This window comes from Sarcophilus harrisii, chromosome 2 (genome assembly GCF_902635505.1).
Source record: "Sarcophilus harrisii chromosome 2, mSarHar1.11, whole genome shotgun sequence".
In the NCBI taxonomy this organism is placed as follows: domain Eukaryota; kingdom Metazoa; phylum Chordata; class Mammalia; order Dasyuromorphia; family Dasyuridae; genus Sarcophilus; species Sarcophilus harrisii.
The window spans coordinates 606152237-606179842 of NC_045427.1; the positions used below are offsets into that span (position 1 = coordinate 606152237).

At 44.3% G+C, this 27606-nt stretch overlaps 1 protein-coding gene across 12 annotated transcripts in view; it reads right to left on the reverse strand.

Annotated features, from left to right (window-relative positions):
- The window catches only part of ZMIZ1 (zinc finger MIZ-type containing 1), a 430170-nt gene that overhangs the window by 18349 nt on the left and 384215 nt on the right, over window positions 1-27606 (reverse strand). For 10 of the 12 annotated variants that reach the window (XM_031956396.1, XM_031956401.1, XM_031956399.1 and 7 more), the window contains 10 exons: window positions 20462-20576; window positions 18924-19141; window positions 14817-15015; window positions 13560-13850; window positions 8924-9106; window positions 7778-7855; window positions 7078-7252; window positions 5043-5184; window positions 2036-2246; window positions 123-228 (listed from right to left, as the gene is read on the reverse strand). In XM_031956396.1, coding sequence (XP_031812256.1) covers window positions 123-228; window positions 2036-2246; window positions 5043-5184; window positions 7078-7252; window positions 7778-7855; window positions 8924-9106; window positions 13560-13850; window positions 14817-15015; window positions 18924-19141; window positions 20462-20576 — 1718 coding nt within the window. Of the gene's footprint in view, window positions 1-122; window positions 229-2035; window positions 2247-5042; window positions 5185-7077; window positions 7253-7777; window positions 7856-8923; window positions 9107-13559; window positions 13851-14816; window positions 15016-18923; window positions 19142-20461; window positions 20577-25839; window positions 26260-27606 lie in introns of those variants that run through there. The other 2 variants (XM_031956407.1, XM_031956402.1) reach the window with 2 other exon arrangements.

Genomic DNA, 27606 nt, shown 5'->3' on the forward strand with positions numbered 1-27606 from the left:
GGTTACCAAGTCCCTAAACGCTTAGCAAACATTTCTCCAGCCACGAAGTGCAGTCCTGTGCCTTGGCTTCTGTCCCCTCCTCTCCCTCCCATCCCAAGGAAGCCCCCCGCAGCCAGACTCACTCTTTGTGATGCAGTGCTCGGCAGGCAGGAGGCGTTTCTTGAGCAGGCCCTGCAGGACGGAGCGGACAGAGGGCCTGTGTACTAACTGCAACACGAACAGATGAGACTGCCGAGGAAAGGAAAGAGCAAGTTACGACGCTAGAGCCTCAGTTTATTTGTAAAATGGGAATAGGATATGTGTGCTCTCTACCTCACAGAGCTGTTATGTAGTGTGTGAGAGGCAAACACCACTGCTGCTGATTGGATTACATCCCTGTAACTGCACCACATCCACAGATACCCAGGGAACATGGGTTAACAGATTTAACAGAAGTCTTCTTATCCAACACCCCTCCCTTCACAACTGAGGAAACTGACACTTTGCAAAATTAAGTGACTTCCCTAGAGTCACCCAACCAGCAAGTATTAGGTGCCCAGATCTTCCTGATTCTAGGTCTAAGACTAATTAGCAGGCCACGTTGCCTCTGCCTGAAGTCTTCCAATGAGGGAAAACCCAGTGCTTCACATGGAAACTAATGCTACTTTGGATTAGTTCTCACTGTTGGCAATTTTTTTCTTATTATCAAGTCTAAATTTGCCTTAAAATCCCTTGCTCTGTTTTCTGGAGCCAAGTTATTCTATCTAATGCAGTACCTGATATATAGTAGATGTTTAATGAAGACATTATTAGTGGATTGCTTGATTTGTTGCTAGTACTGGAGGGATACAAAGGATCCAAAGGGATACAAAGCAGCAGAACACACAGTATGCATCTTCAAGGATCAACCCATTCTCAAAATAACTTTATTAAACATCTACTATTCCTTTAGACATTCTGGATATAAATACAAAAATGAATGCCCTCAAGGAGCTCACCTTCTTCTATGGGAATAGAATAAGTTCACAGAGAAGTAAACATAAGATATCAGCAGTGATGTTTCAGTTTCTCTTTTTAGAAAGAGAAGAGAATAATGTCTGCAGCTGTGAACTTGACTTGGATTCCTGGCAAAATTCTATGGTATACTCTTGGTGAATAAATATTTAGAAAAGAAAGCAATGATCAATAAGGACTATCACAGCCACATCACAAACAGGTCATGCTACATAGATATCACTTCTTTTTTTAACAGGGATACTTGACGTGCAGATCAGAGAAAGGATGTAAACATATTTTACCTAGATTTCCATGAAATATCTGGCAAAATTTCTTTTTCTTTTCTTTTCTTTTTTCTTTTTTTTTTTTTTTTGGTGAAGAGGAATAAGAATTGTGGTCTAGGTGCTTGGGAATGAAACAATTCCTATTCTTAATGAGATTACATTCTAATTTGGCAGACAAATATATATGTAATACAATAGAATTTATTCTATTATCCTATAAATTCTATAGCATAAATATAAGATTAATAATACAAATATATGAAAAGTATTTATATGTCAAGTACATGGAAATGGTTAGTATAAACCTAGTACATATTTAATGAATGAATTAGCAAATGAATGAATACAAGGTAACCAACTTTAAAATAATCTGTTTAATTGGTTGTCTGATAACAACAATGTTGGTAACATGTGAAAACTTCAGGGCACTTTAGGTCATCAATTTACTCATTTTCACTTTAAAGATGACAACAAATTGATATAAAATCCAGGTTTTTTTTTTTGATAGGCTGATCTGTTTTGCTACTTTTTTTTTGGGGGGGGGGCTTTTGTCTTTATTTTTAAAATATTTTGTTAAATGGATGACTTTCTGGGAAAGGAATTGGTGATATCAGGGCAAATCTAGGTAATACTTTTTTTTAAAAAAGGTCAATAAAAATTATTTTTCAGCAGCATAATAAAGGTCACCCCTCCTCCTGAGTCTGGAAGCAGACACTACAGCCTCTTCCCTGGTGGGATTAATGGTGGCAGTGGGAGCTCGTCCTTTATGTACTCACACAACAACATGCGGTGACCGTGATCTGGATGGTGTTTCTTCCTGGCTGGCAGACGTGCTTGAGATGCAGAGGTTTATGAGAGGTCTTGTTGTCTCCGCGCTCAATGGTGAGAGGCGTAGCGTTGACGCTGACCTGGACTGAGGCTGGCCAGTTGGTGTTCATTTGCCTATCCTCATGATGATAGCACTTAAATTGCAGCTCCAGGTCAGACCTGCGAAGCAGGACAGCACAGAGGTTCTCAGAGCCTTTACCCCCAGCTCACAAGGAACTTCCGATACTCAGCTCAACCACGAAAGAGGGAGAGAGAAAACCAAAATATTTTGTCTTCTCCAAGCCTGGCCACATTCCCCAATCCTGACCCGGCCCCTCGCAACCCCAAAGATATCTTCCTTCCATGTCCTCCCACAATCCTAATCATGTTCTCCCCGGCACTGATCATGTTTCATCAACTTAATTATAGCCCCATCTCACTCTGACCACATCCCCCCACAAATGCTGATGTCTTCACTAACTCTGATCAGATCCAATCCCAAGCAAGCCCCCTCTAATTCCAAATGACATCCCCTCTAATCCTGACCACATCCTCTGAACACTGATTCTACCCAACTTGGACTGTTTTCCCTATGCCTGACCACATCACTTGCTGATCCCGACCTTTCCAGACCTAATGTAAACCACATCTGTCAACCCTAAACTCATAGTTCCCTCCTCCCAGCACCATATTGGACTTTGGAGTGGAAGGAAAGAAGGCTAAAGAAATTTCTCTAACACTCTTAATTCTCATCAACTCGGATTCCCAAATTAAATAGAGAATAATAGGACAGATGGCATGTTGTAATTCAACTGGGGTTCTTGTTTTATATAACTGTTGTTGCTATATCAATGCTACTTGTTATTGCTATCATTATTAATATAATTTCTACAAAATACACCTTTCCTGGTTTCCTTTAGGTAAAAGGACACAAATACAAATCACCCTAACAGAAATTCAAGGCATGGCATTTCAGATAGAGGGTCGGACTTAGAATCAGGAAGATCTGGCTCCAAGTCCAGTCAAGTTATAACTTTTTTGAACCTCAGGTAGCTGAGGTTCTCATGAAGATGTCCAGGTTTGGGCTAAGGGCCCTTCCTAGAGGGAAAAGTATCACAAAATCACCCATAGGAGTCAATTTCCAGGGTTTTAATGATCTTAGGAAGGGGAGGTAGCTACAAGGTTAAGCTATGTAGCCTTCCCTCCTTAACAGGATAGAACATTCACCCAGAGAAAAATAAATTTAAGTTAAAGGTGTATTTATGTGTGTATACATGTTTTTTATTATTTATACATATACATATTATATCACATATAATTGGAGAGGAACAGAACTTAGGAGAGAGCTGGTCCAAAAGCCACAAGCCCCAACCATAGGAGGACCATCTAAATAACCCAAAATACCATAGGTCCAAATCTAGCGCTGAAGGGGGCACTTAGAGGCCATCTAGTCTAGCCTTCACATTTTCAGCAATCACGTCTGATTCCCAGCCCACCATTCACCAGACACTGGCGTGGAGGTGGGTGCCTTCAAGGTCACCTTTCCTCCTGAAGCTCAAGGATGTCGGGATGCTTGGCTGAGATATTAAGTACCAGCTTTTCACTATGGTACAGCTCCATAAATCTCCTGGATGGGTTTGCACAATCCCCAGCAGTTATTACTTATTAATAAGAATCAGCCAATAACCTCCTAGACTGAGGTAAGCTCAGTTGAGGGTACTCAAGAGATAATGAAATGCCAGTAGAGCAGTAATGACCTATCGAGGTAGGTGTTAATTACAAGCTATGATCTATCTGTGGACTGGCCCTTCTCCCTTCTGGCCCTGGAGCCTTAAGAGACAAATTCCACCTGGCCATGGTCCTGCTACAAGTCTCCCCCAGCACTATGTCACCACCCTACTCAGTCATTACACGTTTATAAGCACTGTAGTTTATGTGCTTATGTCATTTTCATGTATAAAGCATTTATTAAATCAAACCAAGAGCTTTAGGAGGAGGTGACCTGTACCACTGTCTAGTGGAAGGTGGGCTGGGAGTCAAACACAACTGCTGAAAATGAAGGGGAGTAGTTTCATGTCTACTGAGATTCAAGACTTTAAGATGGTGGGGCTGAGCTGTTGTGGGAAGGCACCCACTGGGTTCCACCCCTAGGACTGAAAGCACATTAAGGGTCTAGACTAGTGGTCTTCAAATTATGGCCCATGGGCCAGATGTGGCAGCCGAGGACGATTATCCCCCTCACCCAGGGCTATGAAGTTTCTTTATTTAAAGGCCCACAAAACAAAGTTTTCGTTTTGACTATAGTCCAACCCTCCAACAGTCTGAGGGACAGTGAACTGACCCCCTATTTAAAAAGTTTGAGGACCCTTAGTCTAGACAATGCCTTCCCCTCTTCAAAGGAGAAAGTCTCTGACAGAAGAATCACAGCTCCCTAAAAGACCAAAGCTCCCCTAGGAGAGAGCTCTCCCTTCTTGGTTTTCTTCTTGCTGAATCCAGGACAGGGATTTCCCAAAATTGGTAGTGGTAATGGTGGGATTTCATTATATAATGAAAATAGACTAAGTATTTAACCCAGTATGACCAGTGGCAGCAAGTAGTCCCACTCTTAGCACAGAACAGATCATGGAGAACCACAGTGAGTTGGGGCGGGGAAGGGAAGTATGGGAAACATCGAGCAGTGGGAAGGAGAAACTGGGACTCAACTGGAAGACGCTGTATAAGATGCTCAGGTTCAAGATGTTTAAGTATGGGAAATGTATCGGACAAGGAGATGTTCAGTCCATCAGAATACTAAAATCCTAAATATTTCCAAGTCATAATGACCAGCTTTAATGGCCAGAACAGAGTCAGGTTGGCCTGCCTCCTCAATATCCATCTATTAGGGGAAACCGTGACATGTCACTCCTGCTGCAGTGACACCTTGGGAGTGCTGGGGAACAGCACTTTGTTGCTGGGAATCCCCTCCGCATGACCCACCTCCACATCAGCGTCTGGTGGACAGTGGGCCTTAGGTGAAAGACGTGGTTGCTGACAGCCAGGTTGTGCTCCAACCGGAAGGGCTCCAACACCACTCCGTCCCGCACAGGGAAGGTCAGCCGGAGCTCATCGTTGTGGTTGCCTGGGAGTGGAAAGGGAGAAGAAGCTCAAACTTCTCACCATGTTATCTGTGACTCAATGGCACGGGGCCTATTTCCTCAGCATATGGAGAGACAGGGACACCAGTTGTTACAAACATTTGTGCATGAAGAGGTAGTACACCTGTGTAAACAGTAGGTGCACGTGCAAAAATACAGACAAAGAAATGTGCATGGGGCATATGAGCATGGCACGTGTGCCCACTTGTGCAGGCACGCATACCCGCATGCACATATGCATCAGCACACACACACACACACACACACACCCTACACCTGTGCATGCATACACACTTGTATTTGTACAAGGGCACACCTGTGCTTACATACACACCTGTGTGAAATACACATACATAACTACCCACATTTGTGCATGTCTGAACACCTACATTCACACATACAGTCCTATGATCTGTGCATACATACACACATATCCGCACTTGGGCATGCACACACATACATGTGTATCTATCTACACCTGTGCATGTATGCACACAGGTGCACACACATACACACGAAAGGAATCAGAAAATGAACTTGGCTGCTTAAAATCCTTTTTCTCCCTTAATTTAGCGACCTTTAATTCAGTCCATCCACATGCTCTAAACGTCTGCTCTGTGCCAGGTACTGTGCTAGGTAAGGAGAAAAAGACAGCTGGGAAACAATCTCTCCTGGAGCCTAGATCTCACTGTCTACTAGAGTTTGAACATCAAGCCCTTACTCGGGCTGTGCCTGTGCTTAAGAAACAAGCTAGCCCCCTGCCAGGACTATTATCTCTACTCCTCAGTGATTTCTGACTTCCTCCAGGACTAGGACCATTTCTGTTTTTTTTTTTTTTTTTCTTTCTTTGCATGCCCTGGGCTTAGCTCAGAGCCTGCCTGACACATAATGAGCACCCAATGCTTGCTGATGGACAGCCTGAATGTGTCTTTTCTCCTGAGCTAGTCTGCAAGTTCTACCAGCGGAGAGACTATGTCTTCAATTCTCTCCCCCTCCCCAATCCCCCTACACTGCCCAGCAGAGGATGGGGCATCAGGACAACAAGCACGCAGCAAAAATTTGCTGAAACAAATTGGTCTCATTTCCTGCTTGGGTCAAATCAGTCACACACACGCCAGCAGAGGGCCACCTGACTCTCTCTCCTTGTTCTCAGGGACATCTCGGTTGGGAGTAAGGGCCAAATCCTCCCTGTACCCACGATGACTTATGCTTAGGACTAAGCTCAATGGAGACATGTTGACCCAAGCAGAGAAGCTTGGCTCACTGGAGTACTGCCAGCTGTTATCTGAACAGAGGCTGGAGGGGAAGGTTTTTAGAAAGGACACCAAAGGAGGGAGGCTATTAAACAGCTCAGAATATTTGGTACCACCTCCACTGACACTCAAGAGTCCAACACATTTGCCTCCATTCACCCACTTTCCTACCTGTCTAGAGAGGATTGTTGTTATCCACTTGTTTCCCTCCTGTCCAACTCTTTGTGACCCTATTGTTTTCTTGGCAGAGATGCTGGAGTGGTTTGCCATTCCCTTCTCTAATTCATTTTACAGATGAGGAAACTGAGGCCATCAGAGTTGAGTGACTTGCTCAGAGTCACACAGCTAATAATTGTCTGATATTTGAACTCGGGTTCTTTCTGACTCAAGGCCTGGTGCTCTATCCACTGTAACACTAAGCTGCACTACAGAGAAGATTCTAAAAATCCAAAAGCCTCACTCCCCCCAACCCCCACATCACATTCACTCAGTTCAGAACCTGGAGCTGGTTTCTCCAAACCCTCCTCTCCAGCCTGCTGGGATCCAATAAGAACAAATGGAATGGAGTCAGAGGCAGCAGGACAGGGGAGCAGAGTGGATCATATACCACACTGTTCTACTCACTTGGAGGTGGGGGCAAAGCGCTGATATTTGGCTTAATGTCAGGAGGAAATGGTGGTTTAACATCCTGGCTGGGAGACAGATACGGAGGGATGCTGCTCCCAGGAGTCATGGGTGGGGTTGGGTTTCCTGGAACAGGTGAGTGAGGGTAATTTGCCACAGGTACTGGCCTGGAGGGCTGGAGAGAAACAGAAACCATTTGTATTATTCCAGTAGCAAGGACACACACACACACACACACACACACACACACACACACATTCTCTGTCTCTCTGGGTGTGTGTATCTTTCTCTGTTGATCTGTCTCTTTGTGTGTGTGTGTGTCTCTCTCTCTGCCTCTGTCTCTCTCTCTGTCTCTTTCTCTGTTTCTTTCTTTTCCTCCCTCTCTCCATCTCTGTCTCCCTTCCTCCCTCCATCCTTCTTCCTAAAGTTCATTCAGGAACTACTCCTTCACTGGCCACGCACAGGACAGCAGCTCAGAGAGGAAATGTTGGCCAATTTCTGGAGCTGGACGCTAGCCCCTCCATACCCCACTTCCTCCAGCCCATAACTATCTCATTCATTTCTACGTGGATGTATATACTTTGAAAAGGTTCATCCCATCCCTATCCCTCCAACATAAGGTCCTGCTTCACATAGTAAGTTTGCCCACTCCCACTGACGGCTCATATGTGGATATATATTTATCCAAATCAGCACTTACCCTATTAACATTTCCTTGGCTATAGTTACTGTAGCTGCCTCCCGAGAAGGTGTTATTCTGTCCATTAAACTGATCTGGCTGTTAAAGTAGAACAAATCAGCAAGCGAATAAACATTGTAAAATGGAATGAGCTGCTCAGCCATTCTTCCCCTTGGCTTTCCCTTACCCCCCCCATACTCCCAGCTGTCCAGCACCAACTCTGAGCAGGAGATGAATGAGAAGGAACACTTCAGATTTGCTATAGCAGCTTCCAATTTCCAAATGCTTTCCCTCAGAGCAGCTCTGGAAAGAGCAGACCCTCTGAATTTTATTATCCCTGTGTGACAGATGAGGAAGCTGGGGCTCAGAGATGTTAAGTGATTTCTCAAGCTCACATAGCTAATGTCACAGTCAGCATTGGAATCAGCTCTCTCCTAACTTCAAGTCTCTTGCTCTTTCTACTCCATAGGTCCCATCAAGCCCCTTGAGGGGAAGGACAGGCTTTGTGTCACCTCTGTCCAAAGCACTGGGCAGACAGTTATAAAATCAATTTGGGCCAGAGCAGTGTGGATCGTGATGTCCTTCCTGTCCTTTCGACAGCTGGGAGCAAAACTGGGTTAGCTAAAGAATTTTCCCTCTCTGAGGTTAACCCACAGTGACTTCAGCAGATGGGATAATGCCATAGAAGAAACATAAAGAAAAGGGTGCCCAGAATGAGGAGAAGTTGGTGCTTCTGTCCTGAATGATCTCTCTCATGTTCTTTCTGGACAAAACTCTTAGGAATGACTTTTGCTGGGGAAAATGGCTATTTTTTTGAGAGGAAGGAAAGGGTAGGCAAGAAGAGAGAGGTTAAATGCTTCTGTCTAAGTTTCTCCCAAATCAGCAAATGGTAGCCACAAAATGCACACATCCAAGCCAGTCTGCCTGGGCCAAATGAAAGAGAATAGAAGCTATCCAGGACATTTAGGGGAGCCAATAAAGTGGGGCTTCTTCGGCATACTTCCAAAGAGCCTTAGGCATGTCAGGGGAGGCCAAGATTCTGCTCAGGAGTTGGCGGGACCAATCTGCCAAACCTAACTAGCTACAGGCAAGAACAAGGAGGCTTGCTGCTTTGAACAGTGCAGAAAAAGTCCCCAGTCCCTGGAGCATGTCAAGAGCCAGACTTACCTTGTAATACTGCCCCATATTGACCGTTGGGGGTGGATACTGCCCTGTACTCTGTTGGCTTGGCATCCGCTGCCCAGGATAGTTGGGAGACGTGATAGGTCTTGGAGGATTGGGGGCCGGGTACTGACCAGGTTGGGTTGGGAACTGGCTATTTGGTCCGTATTGCTGGTTTCCATAGTTGGGCTAATTCCCCAAAAGAAACAGAAAAAGAGGGAAAGAATAATGGTCAAAGGCCTGGTGGCATCTTATACAATGCTAAAAAATAACTACCTGCTGAATACTAGATACTCAATCCCAGCTTCACATTTTTGTCTATGCTAATTTCCAAGGAGTAAACCAATTCTGCTTATTCTGAAGACCCTCTCATGTCCCATGTTTCCCTGAAGCCTACCCAACCAATCTCTCCCTCCTCTGAACTCATACAGCGCCTATCTATTGTCTGTACCGCTAAAGATGGCAAATTGTTTCACAGACATTAGTCTCATTTTCCCCACTAGACAGTATTCCTCAAAAGCAAAAGTTATGATTTATCCTTTTATAATCCCTACTGTGAATGATAATAATAATGCTAATATTAATAGCTAGCATTCCTAATACAGAGCTTTTATGATTTCAGAAAGTGTTTTATGTATGTTATCCCATTTGATCCTCACAATAGCCCTGTGAAGTCAATGTTATGATTATCCCCATTTAAATAGATGAGGAAACTTCTCCAAGAAGTTAAATGATGAGGGCCATAAGCACAGAGCTGGGAGCATCTGAAGTGGTATCCAGACTCTAAACTCTCAGGCTAGCACTCTAGCCATCAAGTCACCCAGCCCAGGACTAGGGAAAAGGAGCTGCCAAGGGGTTTTGTGAAAGGGCACATTTAAGACCAGAAAATCCAAATCTCTTTTGAAAAGATTTACTTATGTTGTTACAAGTGACGGGGATTGGTTACAGGGAAGATACGATGTCTCTCTGGCGGACAGAAATCTCCAGGGGGCTCAATTTACAAACCTTCCTCCCCTAAGTGCCTGATCCCAGGGCATGTGGGGAGGACCCCATCTATGTAGGGCTTGGTACATGCTTAATACGGGCGCTTACCAATTTCCACTGAGTGGATAGAGTCCCCAAACCTCAGAGTGTGTCCACAGCAGGGGAGGGAAGGACCCCATTCTGCTTGCCACTTCCTACACGGAAAGCACTCTGAAGAATAGTAAGGGTCTTTTGGATTGGGCTTGGGATTTTATTAATGTGGAGAACTCCTGGTGAGGAACTGCCCCCCACTGAGGTAGAAGAGCTCTTGTTCTGCAACTTGTTTTAAAAAGTTGCCTGGGCAGAGTGGTTAAGAGATTATTACTGGCCCAGGGCTAAACTGTAGGTATACAACCATAAAAGCTCTAAATTAGAAATACTATTATTATCATCATTAGACACAGCAGGGATTATAAAAGGAGATTTGAACCGAGGTCTTCCTCACTTCTTTGTCTACAACACAGTGCTGTTTCTCTTTAAATTAAAAAAAATTAAATGATAGCATAAATGATTTTTTAAAAATATTCTTGATTTATTTTTTTATTTTAATAATCCTTTTCCTTTTAAATTTTGAATTCCAAATTCTCTTCTCCCCTCCCCATTCCTCCCTCTACTGAGAAGACAAGCAATATATCATTAATTATACATCTCATTAATAGTGTTGAACCTCAATTCAATCAAACTCACACAATATACTTGTTTACACTTAAAATAATTAAATAATTACATGACTGAATGATTTTAACTCCAAACTTTTCAGTCATTGCTTCTCTCTAAATCTCCACTGGTATTCTTTGTTCTCCTCATTCTCTTTCCCCATTTATGAGCACAATTATTAATGAATAATTACTATATTTTATATCATCTTATAGTATTTATATTAATAATATCTCTTAATAATTAATGGAGCGGCTAGGTGGTTCAGCAAATGGGAACTGGGTCTATAGTTGAAAATACCTGAGCTTCAATATGACCTCAGGCATTAGTTGGGTGACCCTGCACAAGCTATTTGCATCAGTTTCTCATCTATGAAATGGAGCCATATTAGAGAAGGAAATGGCAAACCACTCAAGTACTTTGGCCAAGAAAATGTTATGGGCAAATGCCTATGATATCACGTAAAATAAGACACACCTGAGCAACAATATAATTAATAATAATTAATTATTCTCTCCCTCAGTCTCCACTGTTTTCTCTTAACTCAGTTTCCAAACACTCCTTCTTTCTGTCAGATACCTTCCAGCTTTCATTGTGTGTATCATTTTGCTCCCTGACCCCTCCTCCCTCATGGCTGGACATTTCCTCTGCTTCCATGACAAATGCAGCTTCTCTGCAAATCTCTGGGCACGCAGCCCTTTGCCGTCTGCCACTTTTAACACTTGAAGGTTCTATGCCCAATGAGGGAATTCTGGGTCCAAGAGCAGGAGGATTTCTGTAATTTTTACTTCCTAATGGCAGTCAGGCATGTCATATTTTGAGGCAGGTACCGACTGACAGGTTGCTCTGGGGTTTAGAACCCACATCACATGAAGGAAGCTGAGACGATGGCAGATCGGAAAGACTGTGGAAATGGGAAGGGGGTTGCTACTTATGAAACTTCAAATGTTTTTGGAGACATCTAAGGTACAGTAAATAGAAGGCTGGACACGGAGTCAGGAAGACCTGACTTGAAGACTCAGATGTTTCTTTTCAGTTCTCTCAACTGTAAAATGGAGATAATAATAGCATATAATGTAAATAATATAACAATAACCTTCCAGGGTTGTAAAAATCAAATGAGATACTTGCAAAAAGCCTTAGAACAATGTCTGGCACGCAGTAGGTGCTATATAAATGCTTATTCACCTCTTCCCATATCATTTAAATTAGAGATTAGATGTATTAATAGCTCATTGATCCAGAACTAGATCTAATTAGCAGAAATTACAGAGAGCCTGATTTCAGCTCAAATATAAGGAAGACTTTCAAACTAGAGCTTCCCAATAATGGATGGGCTTCCAGAGTAGGGGGTGAGCTCTCAATCATTGAAAATATTCAAGCAGAAGTATCAGAGATGCTATAGCGAAGATGCCTGAACTAGCTAGGGGATTGAATTGATGAGCTCTAAAGCCCCAATCAACTGTTTTATGATAACAAACTGCAAAAAAGGGGGCTTTTGGTCTAGGAGGCAGCATGAATCTGGGGATACTGGGGGAAGCTGAGAATGATCTGTCTAGATCAAGCATTTAATAGCTATGAAGTGCCATTTTCATTAGACAATGATTAATTTATTAAAAATAATCAGTTACCACAACCCCCCCTCCCATTCCCCCAACCTTGCCTGGCAGCCTAAAGCTGGTAAGTGATTGGGTGGCACCTCCTGAGTTCACATCAGGTTAATTACAGCAACCACCATTACTCAGCTATTGTCTTCTGTGGCCTTTCTACCAGCTGGTTTGTTCTTGGGGAGCTAGGCAAAGAGACATGTCTGGCCCCAAACAAAAGTGGGCACAGAGAAAATGAATAGAGGTGGGGGAAGGAGAAGAGATCCCACAAAGCTCTGGAGACATAAGTGAATAGGCAAAGAATCCATGGCACTCAACAGATGAGGTACTTTACTGGGAGCAAATGCCTTCTCCTGGGGTGGCACTGAGTCTCTGGAATTGGCAAAGAGCCGGTGACACTTGTTAAGCACCTACTATGTGTACTGTACCAACCTCTGAGGACCAAAAGGAAGGCAAAAAAAACTGATGACGTGTCCTTCTCTTCCTCAGCCTGGGGATCTTCTTTAATGTGGCTTTGCTTTCTCTGGATGCAATCTTTATTTCCCCTACTTTGGGGCACAGTGTTGTTAAGGCTAGCCAAAAGACAAGCCCACACCCTCGCTATAAAGTGGTTCTGTGTTTGACTCTATCATCTGTTCATGTTTTATGTCAATGTGAATTCTGGAGTAGCTATTTGTCACTATAAGCTCAGAGGGCAATACTCTGGGTAGATGCCAACACAGGGCAATTCAGAATAATAGCTGGCATTTGTACATTGCTTAAAAATTTCTGTGTAGTACCTCATTTGACCTTCACAATATTACTATTGTCACCATTTTACAGTTTAAGAAACTGAGGCTGGCAGAGACTTACATGATACAGCTGGAAATGATTGGAACTCAGATCTTCTTGACTGCAAGTCTGACATGAACCACTGCCACCTGATTTGTGGCCAAGTTGTTGTCTAGTAACCACTTTTACATAATAATAATTCGACTCATCCTCCAAATCTCATCTCCCAAGAAAGTACTGTCTATTTCTGATATAACTAATTAACAATCTCTTATATCTGTGTTGCAGTTTGTACTTTTTGAAGCCCTTAAAGTCATATGGTTTTTCTAACAGCAATGCATATTAGAGAAGTGAAATATTATCATTCCCAGCTCAGAAAAGTTAAGGGACTCAACAGAGGTCTCACAGCTAGTGAGCATTAAAGGCTAGTCTAGAATTCAGGTCTCCTGACTTTTAGTCTAATTTTTCCCACTCTGAGGGACCATGAGAGCCTTTGATGTGGCCAGCACAAGCACAATTCATCTGGCCCACATCCTCCAGCATCAGTGTAGTTCCCTCCCTCCTCCTGCTCCCAAATCACTCACTTCTCCTGGGTACGGTCTTTTTATGCTCTGTATAGGAAGAGACTGGGGTCGGGGACCAGGGTAGGCCTGCTGCGGCATTCTCTGTCCATGTGTGCTGAAGGGGCTGATCCCAGGAGGCCGTGGCTGGTTCATGCCCATGGGGGGGCCGCTCATATTGGTAGGTGTCATGCCAGCAGGCATATTGGTGGGATTCATGGTTCCCCCCATGGAGGCAGGCCCTCGGGGCCCAGGCTGGTTCATGAACTGGCTGTTGTACGCCTGAGTCGGACCCATCTGGAAAGAGGAACAGACCTTCAACGGGAGAAGAAGAAGAAGAAGAAAAAAAGGATAAAATGTGACATGCATTGAAAGTGTGAGGGAGGGAGGGATGAAGGGGATGGAAGCCAAGGGATGAGGGACGGGAGATGGGGTGAGTTTTCCTAAGTGGCTGCCATTCCTTTCCCAGGTCTCCGAGGTTGAAAGTTATCTCGGGTAAAGAGAGAACAGGACTGTCATGCTCTGGGCATCCCGGCCCGGTCCTCTCCAAAGTCCCCAAAGAGGAATGGTAGGAGCTCTAGAGTGGAGAGTTGGAAGGGCTAGTCACCCCCATGCACAGGCAGCATTCTCTGGGGCAGGCAAGCAGGGAAGGCAGAGGGGAGGGTGAGAACAGTGAAATCCAGGGAGCGAAATGGGATGCGAGTGACTGGGTGGGTAAGTGGGTGATGTACATGAGAGTATGGAGGCAGGCCACTGGCCCGAGGCATGGACAACTACACTGGTGAGAGTGAAGATGGCCTGTGCAGCTAAGCGACAGCTCGAGGCCCCTGTTCCTAAGGGCCAAAGCTGAGCTTGGTCTTGATCCTCAGTCAATGGGAGAGCACCAAAAATCCACAAAGCTTTTTTCAGCTGCAAATCTGAACTCCCTTCCCCTTCCCAAGTCTTCCTGAGCACAGCTTGCGTTCTACACATCCCATCCCCATCCTCTCTTCCCACACCTTAAGCCAGGGCCTAAAAGCAGCAAGGGAAGGAGAACCGAGGCGAAGGCCTGGATCTCTCAAGTCTTAGTATAACTGAGACAGGGGTAGAGCTCACAAGGAGCAGGTGAGAGGAGAAGACACTCCCACCCCCAAATATGCCATAACATGGTAAGACAGAAAACCAGCAATGTGTATACACACAAACACACAGATATACTCATTGTTGCTCTACTGAATGCCCCCCGGCCTCTGTGCTGTGCTCTTAAGGACAAAAAGGGGTTAGGAAGACAGAGCCCCTTACCGGTCCATACTGGTTCATGTCCTTGTTCTGGGTCTCCTGAAGAGCTGCTACTGTGGCAGTGGCCGTGGCGGTGGCTGTGGCTGCCGCTGCTGCCACTGCAGCTGCTGCCGCCGCTGCTGCTGGCTGAGTGAAGTCTGCGGGTGGCCGGGTATGAGGAGGGATCCCCATGCCCGCAGGGGCATTGGGACCACCGGGGTAACTGCCAGAGAGAGAAGAAAGAAAGGGTGAAATACAGCTGGCAGAGGAGGGAAACCACCCAATGATGGATGGAGTCAAGGTTAAATGGGGGCAAGGCTGGCTCAGATGTGGAGGTTCTTGTTGAAATTCCCTTGGCTTGAGGAAGGGAAGGGAGCCGTTCTAGAGGAACACAGACTTTGTTCTACCTCAGTTTGCAAATCCTAAAGGTAGTATGGCACCTTGGAATGAAGCTGACAAAAGCAAGGCAGGAAATGGATAATAAGCTTTAGTAAATGCATACTCTTTGCCAGGCATTGTGCTAAGCCTTTTATAGCTATTGTCACACTTGATTCCCACAACAACTCTGGGAGGCAGGTGCTATTATTATCCTCATTTTACAGTTGAGGAAGCTGAGGTAGACATCGATTAAGTGACAAACCCAAGGCCATACAGCTAGGAAGTATCTGAGGCTTGATTTGAACTCTAAGCCCACAACTTTATCCACTGTCACTCAGCTGTCTCTAAAATTGGACTCCTGGCTCTGATAATTAATACTTGTGTGATCTTGGGCAAATCACTTAATATCTCTGGACCTCAATTTGCCCAATGATAAAAGAGGGCTATATAAGATAGTCTCTAAAGACCACTGGCTCTCCAACTATGGAGCCCATGAGCCTATAAATTCCCACCCACTTAAGATTCTTGGAGCACACTACAACAACAGTTGTACTACAACAAAGAACCATACTAACCACTTATATTAAGTAATAGGAAGCCGCCTTATCTATCTACCTTTTTTTTTTTTTTTTTTTTTTTTTTTTGAGAGGTGATGTGGATAAAATTGAATTCAGAGCCAGGAAGATCTGGGTGCCAATCTTCCCTCTAACATTCATTGTCTTTGTGACTGTGGGCAACTGCCACTTCTCTGTCCTCCTGATAAGTATGAATTTATAAACTATAGCATGGTTTCAATTTTCTTTGGTGAAGGAAGTTTTCACAATGGGAGTTCCTACATACCCCAAATCACTAACTCTTGACATACTGACATGGTCAGCTATTAACATCTTGCAGTTATATTTCAAGCCACAAAATGTAACTTGTGGTATAGTCACAACTAGTGTCCTAGTAGTAGGATGCTGTTGAGAAGAACATGGGATTCAGAATTGGAATAGCCAGGTTTCAATCCCAGATTTAATACTTCCTAGTTCTATAGTTACAGGAAATTAATTTAACTTCAGAGTTAATTGTCTTGTCTTTAAAACAGGGCTAATAATTGCTTCTATTATTTATCTTGCAGAATTGTGGGGAAAGTGCATTGTAAACAGTAGAGGGCTATATACATGTAAGCTGCTGTTATTATATCAGACATCATAAGTTTATAAGAGTAGAATGTGTGTTGTAAGGTATTTTTTTTTTTAAGTCTATCAGTTGTCTGACATAAAAGGAATCAAACACTAGTGTTCTGAGGTGGGCAGGGAGTTATAGTTGAGATCAAAGAACTATGGTTAGAATGAATATTTCCCAATAATACTTCCTTGTCCTCAAAAAAAAAAAAAAAACATATAGACAGGGATTGTCTTCCCACTACTAGGTCTTGGGGGACAGAAAGGAGAGGGAACAACAAACTCCAACTTCTCCCTTTCCCTCCCTCCCTTTGCTAAAGTACCTTCCAGGAGAGTATTATAGATCACAGAAATTGTGCAAGTCATAAGCTCATATGGATTATTTACTAGGAATGAGAGAGAGAGAAGAGAAAGAAGAAAGAGAAAAGGGAGAGAGAGAAAGAGAGAGAGAAAATTGGGGGGAAGAAGGAGGGCACAGGAGGATCTTTTGTTTTCATTAATTTAGAAATAAAACTCTAATTTAAAAAAAATAATCATTATTGACCATGAACCTCCTTATTGACCTAAGGCAAGAACTGAGGTGTCTATTATGCTAATTACTGCTTTGTGATCTTAGGACAGTCTCTTAACCACTCTACTATTTACTTCATGTGTAACTAGAAAGGGATGAATTAGATTTTTCTAATTATAAACCTACTCTCATCCAGGCAATGAAAAAGGCTGATTGCCTCTACAGAAGAACTCCAAAGTGAGGGCGGGCTTCCTAAGGTCCAATACACAGAGCCCATCTATCAAAGGTAGCATGTGAGATGATGGTATTTCTTCCACAGCTTATCCAATGCATAGAATGAAAAAGCCTAAAAATACATCCAGTGGGACCACAACTTAGAAGGGACAGAGCATTGGCTTGAAGATCTGCCACATTAAGGGAACGATGAATGAAGGAAAAAAAAAGTCATTAATGAAGCACTTCAGTTGTGCTACACACTCTGCTCTAGAGATACAAATTAAAAAGCAAACAAAGTCCCTGCCCCCAAGGAGCTTACATTCTAATAGGGTAAGTCACACAAGTGGGGAATGAGGGTCAGGAAGAAAACCATTTGTTTCCTTCATCCAGGGGAGCTTCCCCTTAAGATGTTAGTGCCTTTCTCAGCTTCTTCATTTCTTTCCCTGCTCTGAAGTCATAGATTCTGAAAGCTCTGAGACATTTTCCACAAGCAAACCTTGTTCCTAATTCTTCAAATCAGATGTCACACCAGAAATTTCAACACCTCACAGAATCTTAAAGTTGGAAGAGATCAAAAAGATCACCTGCTCCACTCCATACCATCAGTAATATCCTTGATAAGTCATCTTCCAGCCTCTACTTAAACATTTCCAATAATGGAAAGCTTACTAACTCTGGAGGAATTTCATTCCATTTTTACACAGCTCTAATTGTTAAGGACTTAATCCTCAGAGAGAGACAAAATCTTCCTTTCTCCAGCTCCCCCACCATTGCTCCAGGTTCTGTCTTCTGGGATTAAGAAGAACAAATCTACTTCCACGCCATCGCTCAGGAGTCATTAAGACCACTCTTACAACAGTCTATATCCCCAAGTTTTCTCGTCTCCCGATTACATCACCAGTTCTCATCTGGTATAATCTTCAGTCTCTTGGCTGTCCTGGTTGTCCTTTGCTGGCCCCGCTCCAGATTTCCAAAGATGTTCCTAAAACGTGGTGCTCATAAATGGATACAGTATTCCAGACACAGGCTGACAAGGAGAGTAGTACAGAAGGCCTGGAACCTTCCATGTTCTAGACACTCTCCTTTCCATTAATGCAACTTAATTATTTTGTTAGCTTTTTTTGACTTCATGTCACACAGCTTACTTATATTTATTATTTATTATATTTAGTTGCAGTCCAAATCTAGCCTTAGACATTTATTAGCTGTGTGGCCCTGGTCAATTCACTTAACCCCTATTTGCCTGAGTTTCCTGACCTGTATGTAACATGATCTGGAGAAGGAAAAGGCAAACCATTATAATATTTTTGCCAAGAAAATCCCAAATAGGTTCATGAAGAGTTGATTGAAAATTTGAACTGATCTTTTTTTTTTTTTTTTTAAATAAAAACATACCCTCCCCCAATGGGATACCCCATTGAGGTGTCTATGAAGTTGATTTTTTTAAATCCAAGTATAGAAATTTATGCCTAATCTTTATTCAACTTCCTTATATTAGATTCAATGTATTATTCTAATTTGTCAAGATCTTTTCAGATCTGGATTCTGTTGCTCGACAGGTCAGGTGTCCTTTTAAGATTCACATCATCTGCTATTTTGCTAAGTATACCATCTGTGCCTTCTCTAGACAAATATTCACGTGACATTTTGACTCTCCTGACCCTGGGCTGATATTGAGGTTCACGGTCAATAATGATTTTTGAGAAAAGGAAGAGATCTATTACTATAGTGACAAACTCTAGCTGAAAGCAGACATGTGATTGTTACATGGCATGCTGTTTCTGTAAAGCCATCAAGGCCAAGTATAAATGTCTAGTCTAGCTCATGCCAGTGGCCTTCAGGGTCCCCTGTTCTTCTCACCTGCCCCCGAACCCTCCACTGCCCGCGTAGTTGGGCCGCCCATACATCCCCTGCTGGATGTAGGGCTGAGTGGAGCCCGCCTTGGCTGAGAACTGCTGCTGCTGCCCAGCAAACTGGGGGGAGTTGATGCCAGGATTGCTGGTCGTCATTCCAGATGCCATGGGGTTTCCGCCAGGATTCATAGGATTGTTGGCATTGGCCATGGGGTTTCCTAGGACCTGTGAAGAAAAATAATGGTCATACTGGTAACCAAAAGGGGGAAGAAGGAGAAATGATGAAGGAACATAAGAGGGAAGGAAGAAGGAAGAATGGCCCAAGGGAGGAGGAAAAGAAGTATTATTAGATTGTGCCTTATGCTATGTCCTCATTTATGGAGAGGGTGTTTCCATGTCAGGACAGACTGAAGATGAGGATTTGTTAATCTAAATAACCGAAGGCTGAGAGAAGAAATGTTTGAAACCTGATATGGCAGCCAACAGATTCCAAAAGATGGGGAGGAAGAGGTCTTCTTTGAAACTCAAGTAAGGTATATATAGAACAAATAAAATGAAGGGTTATGGGGTTTTCTAGGTTTTTTTTGCACAGCAGACCGTAAACTTAATGAACTTATTACTCCTGCGACAGAAATGTATTCCCAAAGAATTCAGACACATTTCTGAATGACAAAGCCACAAATGGCAATGAGAGGAGCTGAGACTTCTCTAAACTAGCAGGTGACGACAAGGAGGATAACTGAGCCCTCCTTCAAGTTTGCTGTTGAGGACAGAGTCTTGGGCCCAATGGATTATGATCTAACCCTGCATGTCACGTTAAATGTTCCTATGCTAATCCTGTCTTCGTAAAGAAGGTCCTCAAGGAAAGGACTTGTGGTTTATGTTTCTGTATTTCTCCACCATGCCTAGCATAAGAATGAGCAAACAATAAGTGCTCAATAAAGACTGGGTAAATGATCAAGAGAAGACAGGGAGAGGAGGGATGGTGGAAAGATTAGTATGTAGAACAGGATAGGATATGATCATTCACAGAGAATTAAGTCACTTGATTTTGTAGTAGTCAATCCACAGGCAGATTAGTTAAAGAAGGTCTTCCAAAGCACATTCCCTTAGTCCATCCAGTGCTTCATTTGGCCAGTGACAAATGGGAAGCCAAACTTCTCATGTGGCCAAAGCAAGTTTCATTTGGGATAAGGGACTAACACCTACTAGACCACCACCCTTGTCACATCAAATCAATGTCAAGTGCTCTATACCTGATCCACAGTGTAACTAAAGATCACCCTTCCCTTTGGAACTAGAATCCTCCCTGATAGGAGGGTCAATAGGAGCAGGCTGATGATGAGAAACGGTTTTTTTCCCCCCAGTGCTAATTCCTGGTTCAATTAAAGAATATTTGAATGTACTTAAACCAAATTCTTTACTAGCTAGGTCACATCCTAGTGACCTGAGGATGGCATTCCAAGTCCCTTGGAATGTAGGGACATTAACTAAGGGATTTTCATAACTCTGAAGGAAGAATGAAGGGAGGGACAAGAGTCTTACCTGGCTCTGGGACGTGTTAGTCACTCCCCAAACAGTAGTGACCACGGAAAGGGATCCTGGTGGCTGGTTGGTATTCTGCTGCCAAGGAACAGAGTCATAGGGGAACGACCCATCACTGTAGGAGGAAACAGAGATATGGGGGGGCGACAGTTCTTCAGGGTATCTTGGATGCAGGGATCATACAGCAGGGACTCACTCCCAAGTACAGAACCTACACCTGGGGCTGAGGGGTCCATCTCCATAGACCCGAAGCCTAGAACGCAACAGAGGCCTCGCCATGATGTGGCAGAGGAGATGAGCTGCTGCTGGGAATGTGACCTTATTCCTTCAAGACAGAAGAATTCAATCCTTTACCCTGGGATGTAATTCTAAGACTATAAGGGGAAAGAACGGTATAGTGGCAAGTAAGGCCATATATGAGCTCATTGGCTAAAACACAGCAAGCATATTGAAATCTCTTGTCTTAGATTCTGTCTCTGACTCTCTTTTCTGAAAAATCTGGCCTCCAGCTATTCCACTCAGCCCACTGGGAAAGGAAGGCCCTTATGGCAGCCCTGTGCCCAGAAAGAGCCAGAGTCACTAGGATTTTTCTCCAAAGGTAATTTAAATTAGTTGCCTGGTTGTTGATTTCAATGCTTAAACTGATATAAAAGAGGAATAGCTGATACCTGCTATGCAAAATCAGGGGCTTGATAGCCAAGTTGTGTCAAGGACAGTGGAACTGGAGATAAAGTATTCTTAGAAATCATTGGTCAACAATAGAAATGTAGGTGATGTAAAACAAAAGACAGCCATAACATTTTTATTAAAAAACAATGTCTTATTTACTAAGGGAAACTGAGGTATGGAAGGGCCAAAGGACTTGGGACTAATCTTTTTTTTTTTTTTTTTTTTTTTAAGTTTTCATCTTGGTTGATGCTCTGCTCTTGAATTTCCAAGGGCTTCCCCATTGCCTATAGGATGAAGCCAAAATCCTTGGCCTGGTATGCAAGAATCTTCATAATTGGATCACTACCTACATTTTGGCTCTCTACCTCTTACTTTTTTCCTCTGATAGTTTCCCTGCCCTTAATAGTTTTACCCTCCTACTCATGATACACATTATTCTTTTGTATAATCCCATTCTTTCTTCCTAGCCAAAAACCTTCATTTGCTTCCAAATGTCTTCAGAATCAAATCCAACCTTTCCAGTCAGGGATTCAAAGCCTTCTACAATCTGCCTTTCACCTCTGTCTTCAAAATTATTTCCCACACAAGTCTGATCTTTGTTCTGGTTCTCCTTACCTAGAATGTCTTCTTTCCCTTTCTTCCTAGCTTCATTATCCATTGTTCCCCTCCACACATTCTATGATGGAAATAAAGGGGCCTTCTCACTATTTCTCACAACATGACACAGATATTCTCTCAAGTCATGAACCATGATCCCATCAACTCTGCCATTTTTTCTGAATGTTTGTCAATATACTCATGGTCTAGTAAGGACCCTCTGAGGATCACCTTCCAGAACAAAGTGGCTCCTTCCTGGCCAGTTTAGCTCCTTCCCTACTATAGTAACTTCTTGAAAGGCAGATACTATAGTATTTGCTTGTGCATTTGTGTCTTTGGCACATAGCACTGTCCTTGGTACACAGTAAATGTACTCATTTATTCATCCTTTCCTGATCTCCCAGGTGCTCTTGCCTCCCTCCAGGGAAATTATCTTGTAATTACTTTGTATCGATTTGACTATATGTTGTTGTCCTGAAATAGAATGTAAGCTTCTTGAGGTAATATTCTGTCTTTGTATCCCCTGAGGGATACCTACTATGTTTGTATGTTTGTACTACAAACATAGTAGACATTTAATAACTGCTTACTGATTAGTGAAATCTTACCACTCCTTCAAGGCCTAGCTCAGCTACCAAGGCCTCTTTTAAGACCCACTACATTTTATCTGCACCATTTATTTGGCACTCATTGTATACTTCCTTGTTTAGCTAATCATCTTTTTGGTCTATCTATCTAAGACCATCTATCTTTGAGGACTGGGACAGTGTTTTGGAGAGCTTTGTATTCTTGATCTTATTCCTTGATATGGAAGGGAATAATAGCTTGAAATAGATGAAGATGTGGATATAGAAAAATATCTCCAAGGCTCCAGAGAGAGAGGAAATAGGTATTATAAAAACAAGAGTCCCTAAATCTTCCAATAAAGATGACTTTATAAATGTTTCCTCACCAGAAACATGGGAACTGATATCATTCCAAAAGAGAAGAAAAATTGCATCAGACCACTTGGAAATCTACTAATCTAAATGAAAAATTTTGGACAGGAGTCAGATCACCTTCCTTAGTTTAACTATCTGAGTTGCTCACTCAACTACAATATGAAGAATACCATGTGAGATCTGGTATAGGGGGAGAAGGGTTAATTCACTCTTTGCAGGACATTTTGATGGGGATCAGATGATTGAGCTAGAAAGCATTTTAGAAGAAATTCTTCTGCTGAAAAATAGTGTGGCTCATTCACGGGTTGGTTCATTTGAAAAAATATCACAAAATCATAGAGTCTGTTTAGTCCAAACATCAATATAGGCACCTGTGCTTAAATCCAACTAGGAGAGGAATCCCTTCTCTTTGATGCCTTCAATAAACCACTGCTTGACTCTGAAAATATCAAGTAAGGGAGATTCTACCACCAATGGAGACAGATTGTTTCATTATGTGCTAGGAACACATCTACAACTTCAAATCTGATTCTAGTTCTGCTCTCTGAAGACAAGCCAACTAAGTCCAATCTTCTTTTGGTTTTAACAGCCTTCAAGAGCTTGCTAAATTACCACATCTCCTCTAATAGCCCTTCTTTTCCAGATTAACCATTCCCAGTTATTTCAACCTATTTTTGTATGATATAAACCTTTGGCTCCTTCACCATGCTGGTTGCCCACCTCTGGGCAGTCCACTTTATCAATGTTCTTCCAAGAATCATACACAATGCTCCAATAAGACAGAACTAGTGCACAATCCAATGGTACTGTGAATAGAGAACCAAATCATTGTGGACCCTATCTTATTGAGAACTCCAAAATATATCTCCTGGCCTTTTGTTCTTGGGAAGGTACTGATACTGATGGCTATTACCAGGCAGTAGAACTTGAGGAATGGGCAATATTAGATTGTATGAAAGAAGAGAGAAAGGCAGGAGGAGAAAACATGAGAGATAACAATAAAGTGACCTTAACCAAGAGTCTTAGTCCTTTGGAAACCCAAGAAAACAAGGCCTGTCTCCTTCCATCTCAATCTGAGGTCAACCCCTTTTAAAGTCCTGCATTTTTGGACTTACTCCATCTCCCATACAAGACCTACATGTACCATGACTATATGGACATGATTTTGGTCAAACATCATCTCTAGATTTCAATTTTCCTTTTGGTAAAATGATGGGATTGGGCTAGAACCAATCAATTTTCCTGGGGACCTCAAAGGAAAAGCAAATCATTCTTTTCAGGACAGTCCAGTGGGGGGCATAATCTACCTGTATAAGAGGACATAAGCCAATGGCCAAGCTGGTCACTACAGCCAGGATATGCCAGATTTCCAACTAGAACTAAAGAAGCATCTGGAATCTCCTACTGGATTAATCTATTAATCAATAAGCATTTATTAAAGATAAAAAACAACTGTCATTCTTGCCTCCCTCTTCCCCCAATCTTATATTCTACAGAGACCTTGATTTCTGGGCCAGAAACAAAATTCTCTCCTTTCTTCTCCAGATATTAAACTTACTACCTGAAATAGGCAGCCTGGTACAGGCTGGATTTGGAATTAGAGGGTCTGGATTAAAACTTAGAAAATGTCACTTCTTAAACTGTGATACTCCTTTTCCTTATTTGGGATTCAATCTAGATAGCAGTTCTCTAACTTTTTAATCTCAGGACCCCTTTATTCTCCTAAAAATTACTGAAGGCCCTCCTCCTACGGTTTTTGTTTAAGTGATTTATATTTACTGTATTAGCAATTAAAACATCTTAATATTATTATGAAAATAGTTATGACTTGTGGGAACCTTGAAAGAGTCTTGGGAGCTCCTAACCCTTCCTCTGAGAACCACAAAATAATCTTTTTTCCCCTCCCTCTGAGGCAATTGGGGTTAAGTGACTTGCCCAGGGTCACACAGCTAAAACGTATTAAATATACTGAGGCCAAATTTGAACTCAGGTTATCCCAACTTTAAGGCCAGTGCTCTATCCACTGTGCCATCTAGCTGCCCCCACAAAATAATCTTTAAGGTCTCTTCTGACCAGACATTATGATCCTAAGTGAGGATTTGAGATAGAAAATTCTGAGAAAATTACCTTCTGGAAACTTGCTACACATAGATTTCTGCCCACTGATTCTAAAAACCTACAGTAGTGCTGCAGACTTTTTCTGCTTCTGACAAGACTCTTTGGATTTGGGGAACCTGGCTGATACTTTTTTATTTAGAAAGGTTGAAGGCTAGAAGGGCACAAAGGCTTGGTAGTCAGACAGAGCAACCAAAAGCCTGCTCTTTCCTGCAAAAGTCTTTTTTGGGGTACAAATCATGGAATATAATATATAACTGTATCAGTGAACATGAAAAGGGACCTAAAAGCAGGAAACATTTCTTTGATTTTCCCCCCCACTGGGAAAAGAGATGGCAGGCATCTGGCCCCACAAGCATCTCAGTAAAATAAATTAGCGCGAATCTGATTTCTCACCTTCTTCATCTCCAAAGTCTTTTCTCCCTACACATTCAAGTCACATCAATACACAATTGCCAAACACTCTAGGTTCCCACTTCGGCCAGCTGCAGCCAGGCTAGTTGTCCATTTAAAAAGACAACACCTGAGCTCCCCAGGTAAGGGCTCTCGTTTGCCCTGACCGAGAAGGGTAAAGGGGGGGTGGGGTGGTGGTGGAGCCAAACTCGGGGCTAGCTCAGGGACGTAGGGAGCAGTCTAAGAAGCATCACACTCAAAGGCTGAAAGTCACTCCTGCAGAGGAAGGAGGCAGCAAACCCTCGGGAAGGTATGGAGGAGACAGGAGTGGGGTTATGAACCTCAGGTCACCTGGGAATTCTGTATGGGCCTTACACAACAAAATTCAAACAACTGCACTGATGGGTCCCAGTGTTCTACCCAGCCACAGGTGTTAGCCTTCATTTTTCTAGGTGGAAAAATATCCCCTTTTCAGTCCCCTCCTTCCCCTACAACCAAGCCAGATTCAGCTGTAATTATGATTCGTGAATAAAGCACTTGCCTTTGGGATGAGAACCCCACAACCCAAGCCAAAGTTAGCTCCGCGAGCCCAGGAGAACCCCGAGGGCACACCCCTCTCCACGTGCATGCACACACATACAAAAAGGAGGCATGCATACATACACAAGCAGGAGGCATGTACGCGCAGGTACGGATCTACAACTGTGTTTGGCTCTCCCTCTCGGTAGAGAAACGGGTCCCCGTGCAGGCGGTGCAGGGGCACAAGGTGACTGAGAGGGCCACCTGCCCTGGGGCCGAAGAGCCGGCGGCTGCACGTCAGCCCCACCCGATCGTGGAGGTGGAGGTGGTGGCCCTTCCCGCTGGCAGCGCAGGAATCCTCAGCCGCCTCGCTCCAGCCCTCGATCCCCCGGGGCAGGGCCCGGCCACGCGGTGACGGTGACAAGTCCCTGCTCGGCTGGGTCACCGAAGCCTGGACCTCGGTGTCGGTCTATCTGTGCCTCGCATGCCACCTGTTCTCTCCCCAGAAAGAACCGAGCGGCGGAGGCTCGCGGTTTGTTTGGGTTTCTAGAAAGGAGGCTTTGCAGTCCCGCGGCTCCGGCTCGGGGTTAATCTTTATTGCCCGCCAGGGATCAATCGGAGCTGGGGAGCCAGTCGCACATGGGTCGCGCTGCTACCGCCGCCCCCCGGGGCTCCCGTCGGCCCTGCTGCACCGGGGGTTCCCGCAGCCCCCAGTCGCCGGCCCCCCGATCCACCCGCCCCGGGCGGGCGCGCATCCTAGCGGCGGCGCCTTCCTCGGCCCCGGCGATCCCGTTCCGCACGCCCCGGCTCGCAGCCGCCGCCGCCGCCTCCGCCGCGGTCCCCCGGGAGCCCGCAGCTCATTGTTCCCAGCGAGCCCGGAGCCTCCTTCCCCTCCCTCCGCCTTTGTTCCCGGCGGGGCCGGCAGTGCCCTGGCTCGACTGGGGTGGGAGATCGGGGAGGGGGGCTGCCGAGCGAGCGACGAGCAGCAGCCGCCCCCCGGGGGCGGGGAGAGAGGAGGGGGCTCTGGCCCGGGCCCCTGCGCCACGCGGGCGGCCGTCAGCGGGCGAGACTGACTCACGGGCTGGAGGTGGAGCGGGAGGGAGGCGACGGCGCCGGGAAAGCTCACAGGCACTCGCATTTCCGAGATAGATGGAGCTAATTGACACTCCGAAGGGGGGCGGGGAGGGGGGAATTTTGCCTCTTCCTAAAGTCACGCGAGCTGGCACACACAGACACTGACACGCACGCGCGCGCACACACGCGCTTACTGGAGCACGGCGGGGATGTGTGGTGTGTGGGATTTAAAAAATCAGCAGCGAGATGATTTCTGAGGGTGGGCTTTGAAATTCGGGGAGCTTTGGTTCCTGGGGGGGGGGAAGAAAGGGCGGCACACACACACACACACACACACACATACACATACACACACACACACACAAAAGCCCTAGCTTGACCTCATCCCCACCTTTATTCAGAGGCAACCCCTCTCAATATCATCCGCTCTTTCCAGGCAAAGTAGAGAGATGTCCTCAGAGGCAGGTGGGCAGACAGTAAACCAGACGCGACGCTAAAATCAGCTACTGCACGAGGGCAAGGAAGGGCGTGTGGGAGGAAGGGCTGGGGAGGGGCCTGGCTGGGGAAAGGGGAGAAGCGGCTCCTCTAAACTTTGAATTCGACCTCCTTCCGGACGAGAGGGGAGTTGGAAGGAAAGAAGAGCAAAGGTAGAAGGAAGGAAGCGGAGACGGGGAAACGAGAGGAAAGAAAGGGAAGGAACTAGGAGAGGGGAAGATACGGGGAAAGCTAGCACGAAGGGGAGGGAAGACAGAATTGGGGGAAGGGGGAGAATGAGGATTGGGGGAGTACGTTTAAGTGGGTAACGAGAACGGTGGAGGTTTTGAGGGGCATCTATGC